The sequence below is a fragment of the Pseudophryne corroboree genome, chromosome 11 (assembly GCF_028390025.1).
Source record: "Pseudophryne corroboree isolate aPseCor3 chromosome 11, aPseCor3.hap2, whole genome shotgun sequence".
NCBI lineage: Eukaryota > Metazoa > Chordata > Amphibia > Anura > Myobatrachidae > Pseudophryne > Pseudophryne corroboree.
This window is the reverse complement of record NC_086454.1, coordinates 206,847,097-206,865,446: the sequence shown is the minus strand read 5'-3', so window position 1 is coordinate 206,865,446 and position 18,350 is coordinate 206,847,097. Positions and strand designations below refer to the sequence as shown.

At 49.2% G+C, this 18,350-nt stretch overlaps 1 protein-coding gene across 2 annotated transcripts in view; it reads right to left on the bottom strand.

Moving 5' to 3' along the window:
- The window catches only part of CTCF (CCCTC-binding factor), a 336,867-nt gene that overhangs the window by 156,626 nt on the left and 161,891 nt on the right, over positions 1 to 18,350 (bottom strand). For both annotated transcript variants that reach the window (XM_063945251.1, XM_063945250.1), the window contains exon 6: positions 2,444 to 2,593. In XM_063945251.1, coding sequence (XP_063801321.1) covers positions 2,444 to 2,593 — 150 coding nt within the window. The remainder of the gene's footprint in view (positions 1 to 2,443; positions 2,594 to 18,350) is intronic.

Here is an 18,350-nt window from a genome sequence, read left to right as displayed (position 1 = left end):
GAGAGACAGAGGGAGAGTTTGCCAGCACACACCAAAAAACGCTATAATTATATAGGGACAACCTTATATAAGTGTTTTCCCTTATAGCATCTTTTTATATATTTCTAACGCCAAATTAGTGCCCCCCCTCTCTGTTTTAACCCTGTTTCTGTAGTGCAGTGCAGGGGAGAGCCTGGGAGCCTTCCCTCCAGCCTTTCTGTGAGGGAAAATGGCGCTGTGTGCTGAGGTGATAGGCCCCGCCCCTTTTTCGGCGGGCTCGTCTCCCGCTCTTCAACGGATTCTGGCAGGGGTTAAATATCTCCATATAGCCCCCGGAGGCTATATGTGAGGTATTTTTTTGCCAAAAAATAGGTTTACATTGCCTCCCAGGGCGCCCCCCTCCCAGCGCCCTGCACCCTCAGTGACTGCCGTGTGAAGTGTGCTGAGAGCAATGGCGCACAGCTGCAGTGCTGTGCGCTACCTTAAGAAGACTGAGGAGTCTTCTGCCGCCGATTCTGGACCTTCTTCTCTTTTCAGCATCTGCAAGGGGGCCGGCGGCGAGGCTCCGGTGACCATCCAGGCTGTACCTGTGATCGTCCCTCTGGAGCTAATGTCCAGTAGCCAAAGAAGCCAATCCATCCTGCACGCAGGTGAGTTCACTTCTTCTCCCCTAAGTCCCTCGTTGCAGTGATCCTGTTGCCAGCAGGACTCACTGTAAAATAAAAAACCTAAGCTAAACTTTTCTAAGCAGCTCTTTAGGAGAGCCACCTAGATTGCACCCTTCTCGGCCGGGCACAAAAATCTAACTGAGGCTTGGAGGAGGGTCATAGGGGGAGGAGCCAGTGCACACCACCTGATCCTAAAGCTTTACTTTTTGTGCCCTGTCTCCTGCGGAGCTGCTATTCCCCATGGTCCTTTCAGGAACCCCAGCATCCACTAGGACGATAGAGAAAACCTACTTTAAACTTTTACACTAAGCAGCTCAGGAGAGCCCCTTAGCCTGCACCCGTCTCGTTCGGGCACAAAAATCTAACTGAGGCTTGGAGGAGGGTCATAGGGGGAGGAGCCAGTGCACACCAGGTAGTCCTAAAGCTTTTTACTTTTGTGCCCAGTCTCCTGCGGAGCCGCTATTCCCCATGGTCCTTTCGGAGTCCCCAGCATCCACTAGGACGTTAGAGAAATAAATGCAAAAATCTCTTCAGGAGCATCCTTCAGCGTGAACGTCTCTTCCAGGAACATTTTCTAAAAAGAGAGTCTTGTAGGAGGGGCATAGAGGAAAGCCAGCCCACACTATCAAATTCTTAAAGTGCCCATGGCTACAAGTGGGCCAGTCTATACCCCATGGTACTAAATGAAACCCCAGTATCCTCTAGGACGTAAGAGAAAACCACTTTACCTCAGCTGTTCACCGTGTCAGCGCGACAATGCTCCCCCCCCCCCCCCCCCGCTGAGTAATCGCTGCTCACTAGCCACTGGTCCTGCCGCTGCTAGTCTCACCGTAGCCGTCACCGCTCTGCCACTGGTCTCTGGCTACCTTAGCGGGTTACTGTGCTGCAGGAAACACGTACCTGCGCTTACTGGAGAGAAAAGTCCACTGCTGCCCCTACTCAATTACTCACTGCTCCGCGGCTGTCTGCTTAGTGAGCTTCTGGCAGATGCAGATCCCTTTAAACGTGATCTATGTCTCCCCCATACTGAGTATAGCATGTGGGAGCCTTCACTCTCCTTTTTGATAGGCTGGATTGGCCCACTTATATTAAGAGATAAAGAAAAAATTTCTCTTATGGAGCTCCTTTCCCGTGCCGCTACCTGCAGCACAATTTTTCAAACTGGAGGGATTAGGGGGAGTGAAGGGGGGAGGAGCCAGCTGTGCATTTTTATTTTGATTATATTGTGCTACCTCCGATCTGCATCCTTTCATACCCCAGCTGTCTGAGAATTATCCAGTGTCCCCTAGTGGATGAAAGAGAAAATATCGCCATGAACCATGTTTAGTTTGTGTTTTGTGGGCAGGCATCAAGGTGCAGATAAAAATTTTCTTAGCACGTATTTCGTGTTAAAGCTGGTCCAACGCACCTTAAGATTCTGTCCAACCAACTAGTTTGCTGGAATGAAAAACTGGTAACGTATCGCAGCAAGTGATAATTAACCATTTGTTTCCAAACGCTGGAAAACAGACAAAAAAAAAACCACAACAAAATCTATGGTTATTTGTTTCCATACATTACCAGATTTTCAATCAAGCCAGCTAAGTTAACTGAATCTTAGGTGTATGGCCAGCATTAGATATGTACATGGTGGCCTATCAGGAACTAAATGAACAGATTGTTTTTATGGTATAGTCTGCCAACACAGCAATACTATATATAATTAGAGTATAATTAGAGGGGATTCAAAAATTTGCAGAAAACCATGAGGTTACAACAATTCACAAGCAGGAAAAAATAAAAACCACAATACTCACCCAAATCACTCTTTCTTGCAATAACTGTATCACAATGAGGACAGTGAAATTTAGCCACATTTTCAGTGTGCTTTTGTAATATATGCATTTTCATAGTCCCACTTTGTGTAAAGCGAGCATGGCAAATGTAACACTCATATGGTTTTTCACCTAAAGAAAAGGAACCACAGAGATAAGTTCAGCAACACAAACACATTTTTATTTTTATTGTCTCAAAAGCTGGTTAAAAAATAAATGCAAACATTTAACATTAACACTTCAGCACTATATATATATATATATATATATATATATATATATATATATATATTTATATATTATATATATATATATATATATATATATATATATATATATATATATATATATATATATATATATATATATATATATATATATATATTTATTTATTTCACATTAGGCTGTTTCAGCAAGTCACCATGCTTTGCCCTCCTGGTGGTGCCTTGCTGGAGCAGACCAACATCACCTACGTACCGCAGTGTCCCACGGGTGGGAAAATTGAATTTTGGTACCTACCGGTACATCCTTTTCTCGGAGTCCATAGGGGATACTGGGGAATGCTTAATACAATGGATTATAAATGGGTCCGGTGGAGCCAGTGCACTTTAAGAAATCTTCAACTGACTGTGTGCTGGCTCCTACCTTCTATGTCCCCTCCTACAGCTCAGTATAGAAAAACTGTGCCGGAAAGAGACAGAACATACTTTGAGAGGAGGAAGAAACAGAACAATGAGAAAGAACATGACAAAGGACAACAAGAAGAATTAAAAGGGACAGTAAAAAGCTGAACCAAAAACGGATAGCAAAGCTGATCCAATCAGTCACACAAGAACTTAACTGTTGCAGGAAAATTTACTAAGCACAGAGGTGGGCGCCCAATATCCCCTATGGACTATGAGAAAAGGATTTACCGGTAGGTACCAAAATCCCATTTTCTCTTGCTTCCATAGGGGATACTGGGGAATGCTTAATACAATGGGGACGTCCAAGATTTCCCTTAACGGGCGCGAGTGTGCGGAGACCCCTGCAATACTGAACAACCATATTAAGTGTCCTCAGACGCCAGGGTATCAAACCAATAGAATTTGACAACAGGATTTTGGATACCTACCAATAAATCCTTTTCTCGTAGTGCGTAGAGGACGCTGGGGTCCACATTAGTACCATGGGGTATAGACTGGTCCACCAGGAGCCATTGGCACTTTAAGAGTTTGAGAGTGTGGGCTGGCTCCTCCCTCTATGCCCCTCCTACCAGACTCAGTTTAGAAATTGTGCCCGAGACGTACATCTTCGAGAGAAGGATTTAACACAGATAGTGGCGAGATTCATATAAGCTCACACATACAAGGCACATCAAAACTAACCAGCATGAAAAACTCAGCAATTGCTGAAACATTACTTACCAAGTAACAATGCAGTACATAACCAAAGTCGTACTGAACTAGATAACTGTTGCAGGAAAACTAAGCGCTGGGCGGGCGCCCAGCATCCTCTACGGATTACGAGAAAACGAGTTTTATGGTAAGAACTTACCTTTGTTAAAACTTTCTGCGAGGTACACTGGGCTCCACAAGGAAAGACATAGGGGTGTAGAGTAGGATCTTGATCCGAGGTACCAACAGGCTCAAAAGCATTGACTGTTCCCAGAATGCATAGCGCTGCCTCCTCTATAACGGTTAGTAGCCACATACACCACACTCTCACGACAGGAGAAGTGTCAGCGGCTAATGCCATACCAACGCAAAGAAGCCAAGTGCGTCAGGGTAGGCGCCTTGTGGAGCCCAGTGTACCTCGCAGAAAGTTTTAACAAAGGTAAGTTCTTACCATAAAACTCGTTTTCTGCTGCGGGGTACACTGGGCTCCACAAGGCAAGACATAGGGGATGTCCTAAAGCTGTTCCTTATGGGAGGGGACGCACAGTAGCGGGCACAAGAACCCGGCGTCCAAAGGAAGCATCCTGGGAAGCAGCAGTATCAAAGGCATAGAACCTTATGAACGTGTTCACTGAGGACCACGTAGCCGCCTTGCACAATTGTTCAAGGGTTGCACCACGGCGGGCCACCCAAGACGGTCCAACAGACCGAGTAAAATGGGCCGTAATGTGAGAAGTTGACAGACCAGCCCTCACATAAGCATGTGCAATCACCATTCTAATCCATCTGGCCAAAGTTTGCTTGTGAGCAGGCCAGCCCCGTTTGTGAAATCCAAACAGCACAAAGAGAAATCAGATTTCCTAATAAAAGCAGTTCTCTTCACATAAATACAGAGAGCCCGTACCACATCCAAAGACCACTCTTTGGGAGACAGATCAGGAGCAACAAGTGCCGGAACCACAATCTCCTGGTTAAGGTGGAACGAAGAAACCACCTTAGGCAAATAACCAGGACGAGTCCTAAGAACCGCCGGTCCGGTCACGGTGAAATATCAGATATGGGGAACTACAAGACAAGGCACCCAAATCCGACACTCTTCTAGCTGAAGCAATAGCCAGCAGAAACACCACCTTAAGGGAAAGCCACTTAAGATCAGCTGAACCAAGAGGTTCAAACGGAGACTCTTGTAACGCCTCCAAAACCACCGACAAGTCCCAAGGAGCCACAGGCAGGACATAGGGAGGTTGGATAAGCAACACACCCTGTGAGTAAAGGTATGCACATCAGGTAAGGTCGCAATTTTTCTCTGAAACCACACCGACAAGGCAGATATTTGAACCCTGAGGGAGGCCAGACGCAGGCCTAAGTCCAGGCCCTGCTGAAGAAAAGCCAACAACTTGGCTATACTAAACTTGGAAGCGTCATAATCGTTAGATGCGCACCAAACAAAGTAAGAATGCCAGACCCTATAGTAAAGCCGAGCAGAAGCCGGTTTCTGGGCCCGCAACATAGTTTGAATGACCGCTTCAGAAAACCCTTTAGCCCTCAAGACGGAAGCTTCAAGAGCCACGCCGTCAAAGACAGCCGGGCTAGGTCCTGGTAGACACAGGGGCCCTGAACGAGGAGTTCTGGGCATTGTGGAAGTAGAATTGGACGCTCTGACGATAGGCCCTGCAGGTCTGAGAACCAGTGCCGTCATAGCTGGAGCTATGAGAAGCAGAATTCCTCTTTCTTGCTTGAACTTCCGAATTACCGTGGGCAGGAGTGACACCGGAGGTACCACGTACGGCAGCTAAAACCTCCACGGCACCGCCAGCGCATCCACGAATGCTGCTGGAGGATCCCTCGTCCTTGCTCCGAAGACCAAAACCTTGTGATTGTGTCGAGACGCCATCAGATCTACGTCTGGAAGGCCCCACTTTTCCACTAGGAGTTGAAACACTTCTGGATGGAGGCCCCACTCTCCGGCGTGTACGTCCTGACGACTGAGAAAGTCCGCTTGCCAATTCAGGACCCCCGGAATGAATATTGCTGGTATGGGCGGTAGATGGCGTTCCACCCAATGTAGAATCCGTGAGACTTCCTTCATTGCCAAACGGCTTCTAGTGCCGTCCTTGATGATTTATGTAAGCCATGGCGGCGTTGTCAGACTGTACTGAACAGGACGGTTCTGAATTAAATGCTGGGCTAGGTTTAAGGCATTGAAGACCGCCCGCAACTCCAGAACATTGATCGAGAGGAGGGACTCCTCCTTGGTCCACCGCCCCTGAAGGGAGTGTTGCTCCAACACCGCGCCCCAACCTCTTAGACTGGCATCTGTCGTCAACAGGACCCAGTCGAATATCCAAAACTGACGGCCTCTGCACAGTTGTTGGTCCCGGAGCCACAAGAGCAGCGACAACCAGACCTCCGGAGTAAATGAGATCATTTGAGACCCGATCCAGTGATGCAGGCCGTCCCATTTGGCTAGAATAAGAGTCTGGAGAGGGCGAGAGTGAAATTGAGCGTACGCCACCATGTCGAATGCTGACACCATGAGGCTCAGCACCTGCATCGCCGAATGTATCGACACTTGCGGACGAGATAGGAAGCAACGAATCCTGTCCTGAAGATTCAGGACTTTCTCCTGAGACAGGAACAACCGCTGGTTGCGAGTGTCCAATAGTGCTCCCATATGCACCATGCTCTGAGCAGGGATGACTTCTTCCAGTTGATGTGCCACCTGTGGGCTTGCAGAAACCGGACCGTCACATCTAGATGACGTAGGAGAAGTTCTGGGAAATTTGCCAGGATTAACAATTCGTCCAAATATGGCAGTATCCTGACCCCTTGACGGCGGAGTACCACCGTCATCACCACCATGACTTTTGTAAAGACTCGCGGAGCCATTGTTAAACCAAAATGTAACGCCGAAACTGGTAATGGCAGTTGCCAATCGCAAATCTCAGGTATTGCTGATGAAACACTGGTATAGCAATATGCAGGTAAGCATCCTGTATATCCAGGGAGACAATGAAGTCCCCAGGTTCCAAGGCCAGAACTACAGAGCGAAGGGTTTCCATATGGAAATTGGAACCCTTCACAAATCTGTTCAAAGCCTTGAGTTTGAGAATGGGCCGGGAGGACCCGTTCGGTTTCGGGACTAGAAACAGTGGAGAATAGTACCCCCGGCCCCTCTGCGCAAGAGGCACCTGTACTACGACTCCTGTATCCAGGAGGGTCTGTACCACCGAATGTAGAGTGTTTGCCTTTGTCTTGTCCAACGGGACATCTGTCTGGCAAAATCGATGAGGGGGTCGTTTTTTGAAGGCTATGGCGTAACCTCGAGTGACGACTTCCCGTACCCAGGCATCTGAAGTGGTCTTCAACCATTCCTGGGTATACCCTAGAAGCTGGTCCTCCACCCTGGGATCCCCTAGAGGTAGGCTCGCCCCATCATACGGCAGGCTTATCTGTCTTGGAAGCTGGCTGACGGGCCGCCCAGGCTCTTTTGGGCTTAGGCTTACCAGGTTTGGAAGTGCGGGCCTGCTTGACGTACGCCTGACCTTTTGATTTACCTGGAGGACAAAAGGGGCGAAAGGAAGTACCTTTAGCCTTCGACACAGAAGGAGCAGTACTTGGCAGACAGGCAGTTTTAGCAGTAGCCAAGTCAGCCACTAGCTTATATAAGTCCTCCCCAAACAGAATATCTCCCTTAAAAGGGAGTACCTCCAGGGTTTTTCTCGAGTCCAGATCCACAGACCAGGATCTCAGCCACAATATCCGGCGAGACAGGACTGACGTAGTAGAGGCCTTGGCTGCCAGGATACCAATATCAGAAGCCGCCTCTTTAATATAACGAGAAGCTGTGACAATATAAGACAAGCACTGTCTAGCATGGTCAGAGGAGATTTCAGCATCTAACTCCAAGGCCCATGCTTCAATGGCCTCTGCAGCACAAGTATCTGCAATAGTGGGCCTTTGTGCAGCACCCGTGAGGGTGTAAATCGCTTTCAGACAACCCTCCACACGTTTATCCGTAGGCTCTTTTAGAAACGTGACGGTGGTGACCGGTACAGCTGAGGAAACCACCATCCTAGCCACAGGCGAGTTCACTGGAGGAGGCGTTTCCCAATTCTTAGACAGCTCCGGCACGAGGGGATAGCGAGCCAGCATCTTCTTTTGAGGCACAAACTTCGTACCCGGGTTTTCCCAGGGTTACTGACGTATATCAATTAGGTGGTCAGAGTGAGGTAAAACTTGTTTAATCACCTTCTGACGCTTGAACCTATCTGGTTTCTTAGGAGGAACGTATGGCTCGGGATCATCCGTAATCTGTAAAATTAACGGAATAGCCTTCAAAAGATCAGGAACATCCACATGTGAACCACCCTCCCCATCAGCCGTATCTGAGTCAGAACCTGTGGGGTCAGTGTAAGTGCAGTCTTCATCCGACGAAGTGTCAGTGACAGCAGTGGATTGTGAGGAGACGAGCGCTCGCTTAGAGGACCACTTGGACGTAGCCGAGCGACGGTCAGACATTTTAGTAGTCAGGGACTGGTTCAACTTCTTTATTTGAGCAGATAAATCGTCCGCCCACTGCGGGTTAGCTGCAGGGAGCACAAACGGTTGCACCAGCATTGGGGGTTCCATAGGGGGTGTTCGTTTATGAACTAGCGTATGCAGAAGCGTGGAAAAATAGGCCCACGGTGGGTCATTATTTGCCCCCGTTGCCACAGTCCCACTGGGGGGCAAGGAGCCCCCAGAAGTAGACATGATATAACTTGCAGTATCAGGTACATAGTACAATTTGTCAGCAGCACAATACCTCTAGCCCAAACCCCTGCGCAGTGTAGTCAGCACTAGCAGAGATAAAGGAGAGATATGGTGACTAAATCACAGAGAAAAATACGTAATACAGTATATCTTTGTGAAAATCCTATATTAGATAAAACCGGACGCACCAAGCCCCCTCATGTTTTAGAATATAGGGATAGCAGGTTGAGTGAAAGACACGAAATGGACACCACTCAGCTATCAAATGCACACACAAATAGTCACAGTCTGTACAATGCAGAGGTTATTACTAACAATAATACTGCACTGGACTAGCTTACACAGCTATATAACAATAGATATAACAGTACACAGTAAGAACTGGATGTATATCACAGGGTAATTGTACTAGGAAACCCTGACTAAGTGCACTCTTTCTTAACTAACACTTACTGATAAAAGGCAGGTAGAATACTTAAGTGTCTTGTAAAGTCACAGCACTGACAACCAGGCGGCTTTACATAGGATTTGCCCAAGCATTCCCAGGAACAGTGAGCTGAGGGATAATGGTGCCGCAGACACTGCCAGGGAGTGAGGAAGAGACAGATCTGCAAGCTCCAGGGTGGGAACATTTGCAGAAAATGGCGCCCTGGGGCTGGGGGAGGGGCTTCAGGTCCAAGCTCTATCCTCCTGCTGGCAAAACTACCGGGTACTGCGGGCTCTAATAAAACGGTTTATAGAGAAAACCTGACCTGTCCCATGCCCTGGTGATCTAGTGGGATTGCCTGTACTGCCACAGTGTCCACCGCCAGCGCGCGGGGCCCGCCTCCCACTGACCGCACCGGATCGCGATAAAGACCAGGTCCCGCAAGCGGGATCCACTTACCACCTTCCGAAGCGTGGCCATGCGATCCCGGAGAGCCCCAGCCGTGTGTGACTAACTTGGAAGAAAACCGGAGCCTCCTGCTGTTGGTACCCGGCAACCAGGGCACGGGAGTGTACAGCGCCGCTGGGGGAGAGATGGAGTTGCAGCAGGCAAGGTCTACTGACATCCAGCACAATCTGTGCCTCTGCTGCAGCCCTTGTAGTCTTCTTTTTTTCCTCAAAAAAAGCTGTTACTAGAGCTGCTCTGAGCAGCTCTTCCTGTTACATGCTTGCACTGCAAGCACCAACTATTATTATTATTATTACCAGTTATTTATATAGCGCACACATATTCCGCAGCGCTTTACAGAGAATATTTGCCCATTCACATCAGTCCCTGCCCCAGTGGAGCTTACACTCTATATTCCCTATCACATGTACACACACAGATTCACACTAGGGTTAATTTTGTTGGGAGCCAATTAACCTACCAGTATATTTTTGGATTGTGGGAGGAAACCGGAGTACCCGGAGGAAACCAACGCAAGTACGGGGAGAATATACAAACTCCACACAGTTAGAGCCATGGTGGGAATTGAACCCATGACCTCAGTGCTGTGAGGCAGTAATGCTAACCATTACACCGTCCGTACTGCAAACTGAGCTCCTGTGCACGGAGGCGGGGTGATATAGGAGGCGGCGCTATGCATCTTGGGAAGAAGGTCAAAGCTTTTGAGCCTGTTGGTGCTTCGGATCAAGATCCTACTCTACACCCCAATGTCTATTCTTGTGGAGCCCAGTGTACCCAGCTTCAGAAACAGTAATAATTATCAGACTCCTATGCAATAGGCACTTATCCAACTATTCATACTCAAAAGGTAGATAGAGACTTAGGGGGTCATTCAGACCTGATCGCATGCTAGGATTTTTCGCTGCGCTGCGATCAGGTCAGAACTGCGCATGCACCGCAATGCGCAGTCACGTCGTACGGGTACAAAGTGGATCGTTGCTGGGCGATGGATTGTACGAATAATCCATTCGCACAGACGATGGCAAGGAGATTGACAGGAAGAAGGCGTTTATGGGTGTCAACTGACCTTTTTCTGGGAGTGGTAGGAAAAATGCAGGTGTGTTCAAGCGTTTGCAGGGCGGGTGTCTGACATCAATTCTGGGCCAGAACAGGCTAAAGTGATCGCAGTGGCTGAGTAAGTTCTGAGCTACTCAGAAACTGCACAAAACTTTTTTGTAGTGCTCGGCTGCACATGCGATCACACACATTTCTCGTAGTCCGTAGTGGATGCTGTGGACTCCGTAAGGACCATGGGGAATAGACTAACTCCGCAGGAGACTGGGCACTCCAAAGAAAGAATTAGTACTACTGGTGTGCACTGGCTCCTCCCTCTATGCCCCTCCTCCAGACCTCAGTTAGGGAAACTGTGCCCGGAAGAGCTGACATTACAAGGAAAGGATTTTGGGAATCCAGGGTAAGACTCATACCAGCCACACCAATCACACCGTATAACTCGTGATAAACTTACCCATTTAACAGTATGAATAACAACTGAGCATCACTCAACGGATGCCACATAACCATAACCCTTTATTAAGCAATAACAATATACACTTATTGCAGAAAGTCCGCACTTGGGACGGGCGCCCAGCATCCACTACGGACTACGAGAAATAGAATTACCGGTGAGTAAATTCTTATTTTCTCTAACGTCCTAGTGGATGCTGGGGACTCCGTAAGGACCATGGGGATTATACCAAAGCTCCCAAACGGGCGGGAGAGTGCGGATGACTCTGCAGCACCGAATGGGCAAACACAAGGTCCTCCTCAGCCAGGGTATCAAACTTGTAGAATTTTGCAAAGGTGTTTGAACCCGACCAAGTAGCAGCTCGGCAAAGCTGTAATGCCGAGACCCCTCGGGCAGCCGCCCAAGAAGAGCCCACCTTCCTTGTGGAATGGGCTTTCACTGATTTTGGATGCGGCAATCCCGCCGCAGAATAAGCCTGCTGAATCGTGTTACAGATCCAGCGAGCAATAGTTTGCTTTGAAGCAGGAGCACCCAGCTTGTTGGGCGCATACAGGATAAACAGCGAGTCAGTCTTCCTGACTACCGCCGTTCTGGTTACATAAACCTTCAAAGCCCTGACTACGTCAAGCAACTTGGAATCCTCCAAGTCACGAGTAGCCGCAGGCACCACAATAGGTTGGTTCAATTGAAAAGATGAAACCACCTTTGGCAGAAACTGCGGACGAGTCCACTTGTCCAGCAGATCCCACTGAAAGATCCTCGCATGGAACCTGCCGAAGGGAATGGCTTCATATGACGCCACCATCTTTCCCAGGACTCGCGTGCAGTGATGCACAGACACTGGTTTTGGTTTAAGGAGGTCTCTGACCAGAGTCACGAGCTCCTGAGCCTTCTCCTCCGGGAGAAACACCTTCTGGTCTGTGTCCAGAATCATGCCCAGGAAGGGCAGACGCGTCGTAGGAATCAGCTGCGACTTTGGAATATTCAGAATCCAGCCGTGCTGACGCAACACTTCCTGAGAGTGTGCTACGCTGATCAGCAACTGCTCCCTGGACTTCGCCTTTATGAGATCGTCCAAGTATGGGATAATTGTAACCCCTTGCTTCCGAAGGAGCACCATCATTCCCGCCATCACCTTGGTAAATATTCTCGGTGCCGTGGACAGGCCAAACGGCAACGTCTGGAATTGGTAATGACAGTCCTGTACCACAAACCTGAGGTACTCCTGATGAGGCGGATAAATGGGGACATGCAAGTAAGCATCCTTGATGTCCAGAGACACCATAAAATCCCCCTCTTCCAGGCTTGCAATGACCGCTCTGAGCGATTCCATTTTGGACCTGAATTTCTTCAGATAAAAGTTCAGGGATTTTAAATTCAAAATAGGTCTGACCGAACCGTCCGGTTTCGGTACCACAAACATAGTGGAATAGTAGCCCCTTCCCTGTTTTGGTTTAAGGAGGTCTCTGACCAGAGTCACGAGCCTGAGCCTTCTCCTCCGGGAGAAACACCTTCTGGTCTGTGTCCAGAATCATGCCCAGGAAGGGCAGACGCGTCGTAGGAATCAGCTGCGACTTTGGAATATTCAGAATCCAGCCGTGCTGACGCAACACTTCCTGAGAGTGTGCTACGCTGATCAGCAACTGCTCCCTGGACCTCGCCTTTATGAGGAGATCGTCCAAGTATGGGATAATTGTAACCCCTTGCTTCCGAAGGAGCACCATCATTCCCGCCATCACCTTGGTAAATATTCTCGGTGCCGTGGACAGGCCAAACGGCAACGTCTGGAATTGGTAACGACAGTCCTGTACCACAAACCTGAGGTACTCCTGATGAGGCGGATAAATGGGGACATGCAAGTAAGCATCCTTGATGTCCAGAGACACCATAAAATCCCCCTCTTCCAGGCTTGCAATGACCGCTCTGAGCGATTCCATTTTGGACCTGAATTTCTTCAGATAAAAGTTCAGGGATTTTAAATTCAAAATGGGTCTGACCGAACCGTCCGGTTTCGGTACCACAAACATAGTGGAATAGTAGCCCCTTCCCTGTTGAAGGGGAGGAACCTCTACCACCACCTGCTGGAGAAAAAGTTTGTGAATTGCCGCCAACACTACCTCCCTTTCCATGGGGGAAGCTGGCAAGGCCAATTTTAGGTAACGGTGAGGGGGGCGTCACCTCGAATTCCAGCTTGTATCCCTGAGACACAATTTGTATAGCCCAAGGATCTACCTGTGAGCGAACCCACTGGTGGCTGAAATGTCGGAGACGCGCCCCCACGGCTCCTGGCTCCGCCTGTGGATTTAGTGGAAGCCGGGGAGGACTTTTGTTCCTGGGAACTAGCTGCATGGTGCAGCCTTTTTCCTTTATCCCTGCCTCTGGCAAGAAAGGATGCACCCTCTGACTTTCTTGCTCTTCTGAGAACGAAAGGACTGCATTTGGTAATACGGTGCTTTCTTAGGCTGTGGAGGGACATAAGGCAAGAAATTTGACTTCCCAGCCGTAGCTGTGGAAACTAGGTCTGAGAGACCGTCCCCAAACAATTCCTCACCCTTATAAGGTAAAACCTCCATGTGTTTTTTAGAGTCGGTATCCCGTCCATTGCCGAGTCCATAAGACCCTTCTGGCAGAAATGGACATTGCGTTTACTCTAGAGCCTAGCAGGCAAATGTCCCTCTGGGCATCCCGCATATATAGGACCGCGTCCTTGATATGTGCCAGGGTCAGTAGAACAGTGTCCCTGTCCAGGGTATCTATCTCCTCGTCCATGCTGCTACCGCACTATACATCCAGGCCGAAGCAATTGCTGGCCTCAGCAGTGTACCAGAATGTGTATAAACAGACTTCAGGATAGCTTCCTGCTTTCTATCCGCAGGATCCTTTAGGGCGGCCGTATCCTGAGACGGCAGGGCCACCTTCTTAGACAAGCGTGTCAACGCCTTGTCTACCCTAGGGGAGGATTCCCAGCGTAACCTGTCCGTTGGCGGGAAAGGATATGCCATAAGTAATCTCTTGGAAATTATCACCTTCCTATCAGAGGAATCCCACGCTTTTTCACATAATTCATTCAATTCATGTGACGGGGGAAGAAGTCACTTCTTGCTTTTTCTCCCCATACATATAAATCCTCTTGTCAGGGACAGGATTTTCCTCAGAAATGTGTAATACATCCTTCATTGCTACAATCATGTAGCGGATGGCTTTAGGTCATTTTAGGCTGCAACTTTGCATCATCGTCATCGACACTGGAGTCAGATTCCGTGTCGACATCTGTGTCAACTATCTGGGATAGTGGGCGCTTTTGAGACCCTGACGGCCTCTGCGCTGTAGGATCAGGCATGGGTTGAAACCCTGACTGCCCCAAGGCTACAGCTTTATCCAATCTGTTATGCAATGAGCTTACATTATAATTTAACACCTCCCACATATCCATCCAGTCAGGTGTCGGCACCGTCGGCGGCGACGCCACATTTATCTGCACTTGTTCTGCCGCCACGTATCCTTCCTCATCAAACATGTCGACACAGGCGTACCGACACACCGCACACACACAGGGAACGCTCTGACTGAGGACAGGACCCCACAAAGGCTTTTGGGGAGACAGAGAGAGAGTATGCCAGCACACACCCCAGCGCTATATAACCCAGGGATTACACTGTACCTTAGTGTCTACCCAGTAGCTGCTGTTTTATATACCTCTGCGCCTAAATTTATGTGCCGCCCCTCTCTTTTTTACCCTCTATTGCACCTGTATACTGCAGGGGAGAGCCTGGGGAGCGTCCTTGCAGCGGAGCTGTGAAGAGAAAATGGCGCTGGTGTGCAAAGGAAGAAGGCCCCGCCCCCTCAGCGGCGGGCTTCTGTCCCGCTTCTTATGTGTAAAAATGGCGGGGGCTCGTACATATATACAGTGCCTGACTGTATATATGCATATTTTTGCCATCAAGTATCTTAATTGCTGCCCAGGGCGCCCCCCCTGCGCCCTGCACCCTACAGTGACCGGAGTGTGTGGGTGTGCTGCGGGAGCAATGGCGCACAGCTGCAGTGCGCTACCTTAAGTGAAGACAGGAGTCTTCTGCCTCCGATTTCGATGTCTTCATGCTTCTGTACTTCTGGCTCTGCGAGGGGGACGGCGGCGCGGCTCCGGGAACGGATGACCAAGGTTAAGATCATGTGTTCGAACCCTCTGGAGCTAATGGTGTCCAGTAGCCTAAGAAGCGCAACCTAGCCGCATTTAGTAGGTTTGCTTCTCTCCCCTCATTCCCACGTAGCAGAGAGTCTGTTGCCAGCAGAAGCTCTCTGAAAATAAAAAACCTAACTAAAATACTTTCTTTCTTAGTAAGCTCAGGAGAGCCCACTAAAGGCACCCAGCTCTGGCCGGGCACAGATTCTAACTGGGGTCTGGAGGAGGTGCATAGAGGGAGGAGCCAGTGCACACCAGATAGTATTAAATCTTTCTTTGGAGTGCCCAGTCTCCTGCGGAGCCCGTCTATTCCCCATGGTCCTTACGGAGTCCCCAGCATCCACTAGGACGTTAGAGAAAAATAGGTAGCGAGCAATCAGGTATAAATGACCCCCTTAGTGCTGTATTACCCGTGCTCAGTATAGTGGGATACAGGGAGACTCACCCCGCTTCCATGACCGGTCAATACATTAGCGATTCGCTGAGTGGATCCAGACACTAATCGTATACACAACCGCTCCGTGAACACAGACGTCTAAGTGACTACTGACGCACCAGTCACACATCCGCCTATGTTGCGACTGGGTCCCCTTAGATACACAGCGTCTCAGACGGAAGCAGAAACTCCGTTCATGGCGGGAGACTCAGAGGAAACTGGTCATGAACCAGGGGAGGGGAGACCAGGGGAGCGTCTGACTCCCCACTGCTGAAATCAACCCTAGGGATCACGGCCTCATACTACCCCTGGAGCCTATGATCCCTAAGGCCTAGTGCTGGTGCACCCTAGGTGACAGCCGCATCCGTGACTATTTGGTAGTCTCCTCCCAAAACAGTGCGACTGTGTCAGCCTTACCCCTCTAAGCGGAACCGATGCCTTACCTTCTCCCCGTGCTCCGCACACAGTCTGGTAACGTCTGCTAGTACATCAGACACAGACGCCCGCCGAAATAGCACTGTACTTGTGGGCAAGCGTTGTCGCGACCCGGCAGGGAGTTGTTGGAGTGACTCTAAGATAACTATAAGACGCTTTTTAGAAAGATCATTCAAGAAAATAAGAATTTACTTACCGATAATTCTATTTCTCGTAGTCCGTAGTGGATGCTGGGCACTCCGTAAGGACCATGGGGAATAGCGGCTCCGCAGGAGACTGGGCACAAAAGTAAAAGCTTTAGGACTACCTGGTGTGCACTGGCTCCTCCCCCTATGACCCTCCTCCAAGCCTCAGTTAGGATACTGTGCCCGGACGAGCGTACACAATAAGGAAGGATTTTGAATCCCGGGTAAGACTCATACCAGCCACACCAATCACACCGTACAACCTGTGATCTGAACCCAGTTAACAGCATGATAACAGAGGAGCCTCTGAAAAGATGGCTCACAACAATAATAACCCGATTTTTTGTAACAATAACTATGTACAATTATTGCAGACAATCCGCACTTGGGATGGGCGCCCAGCATCCACTACGGACTACGAGAAATAGAATTATCGGTAAGTAAATTCTTATTTTCTCTGACGTCCTAGTGGATGCTGGGAACTCCGTAAGGACCATGGGGATTATACCAAAGCTCCCAAACGGGCGGGAGAGTGCGGATGACTCTGCAGCACCGAATGAGAGAACTCCAGGTCCTCCTCAGCCAGGGTATCAAATTTGTAGAATTTAGCAAACGTGTTTGCCCCTGACCAAGTAGCTGCTCGGCAAAGTTGTAAAGCCGAGACCCCTCGGGCAGCCGCCCAAGATGAGCCCACCTTCCTTGTGGAATGGGCTTTTACAGATTTTGGCTGTGGCAGGCCTGCCACAGAATGTGCAAGCTGAATTGTACTACAAATCCAACGAGCAATAGTCTGCTTAGAAGCAGGAGCACCCAGCTTGTTGGGTGCATACAGGATAAACAGCGAGTCAGATTTTCTGACTCCAGCCGTCCTGGAAACATATATTTTCAGGGCCCTGACTACGTCCAGCAACTTGGAGTCCTCCAAGTCCCTAGTAGCCGCAGGTACCACAATAGGCTGGTTCAAGTGAAACGCTTAAACCACCTTAGGGAGAAATTGAGGACGAGTCCTCAATTTCGCCCTGTCTGAATGGAAGATCAGATAAGGGCTTTTACAGGATAAAGCCCGCCAATTCTGACAAGCGCCTGGCCGATGCCAGGGCCAACAACATGACCACTTTCCATGTGAGATATTTTAACTCCACAGATTCAAGTGGTTCAAACCAATGTGACTTTAGGAACCCCAAAACTACATTGAGATCCCAAGGTGCCACTGGAGGCACAAAAGGAGGCTGTATATGCAGTACCCCTTTTACAAACGTCTGAACTTCAGGAACTGAAGCTAGTTCTTTCTGGAAGAAAATTGACCGGGCCGAAATTTGAACCTTAATGGACCCCAATTTTAGGCCCATAGACACTCCTGTTTACAGGAAATGCAGGAATCGACCTAGTTGAAAATTCCTCCATCGGGGCCTTACTGGCCTCGCACCCCGCAACATATGTTCGCCAAATGCGGTGATAATGCTTTGCGGTTACATCCTTCCTGGCTTGATCAGGATAGGGATGACTTCATCCGGAATGCCTTTTTCCTTCAGGATCCGGCGTTCAACCGCCCTGCCGTCAAACGCAGCCACGGTAAGTCTTGGAATAGACAGGGTCCTTGCTGGAGCAGGTCCCTTCTTAGAGGTAGAGGCCACGGGTCCTCCGTGAGCATCTCTTGAAGTTCCGGGTACCAAGTCCTTCTTGGCCAATCCGGAGCCACAAGTATAGTTCTTACTCCCCTCCGTCTTATAATTCTCAGTACTTTTGGTATGAGAGGAAGAGGAGGGAACACATACACTGACTGGTACACCCACGGTGTTACCAGAGCGTCCACAGCTATTGCCTGAGGGTCCCTTGACCTGGCGCAATACCTGTCCAATTTTTTTGTTTAGGCGGGACGCCATCATGTCCACCTTTGTTTTTTCCCAATGGTTTATAATCATGTGGAAGACTTCTGGGTGAAGTCCCCACTCTCCCGGGTGGAGGTCGTGCCTGCTGAGGAAGTCTGCTTCCCAGTTGTCCACTCCCGGAATAAACACTGCTGACAGTGCTATCACATGATTTTCCGCCCAGCGAAAAATCCTTGCAGCTTCTGCCATTGCCCTCCTGCTTCTTGTGCCGCCCTGTCTGTTTACGTGGGC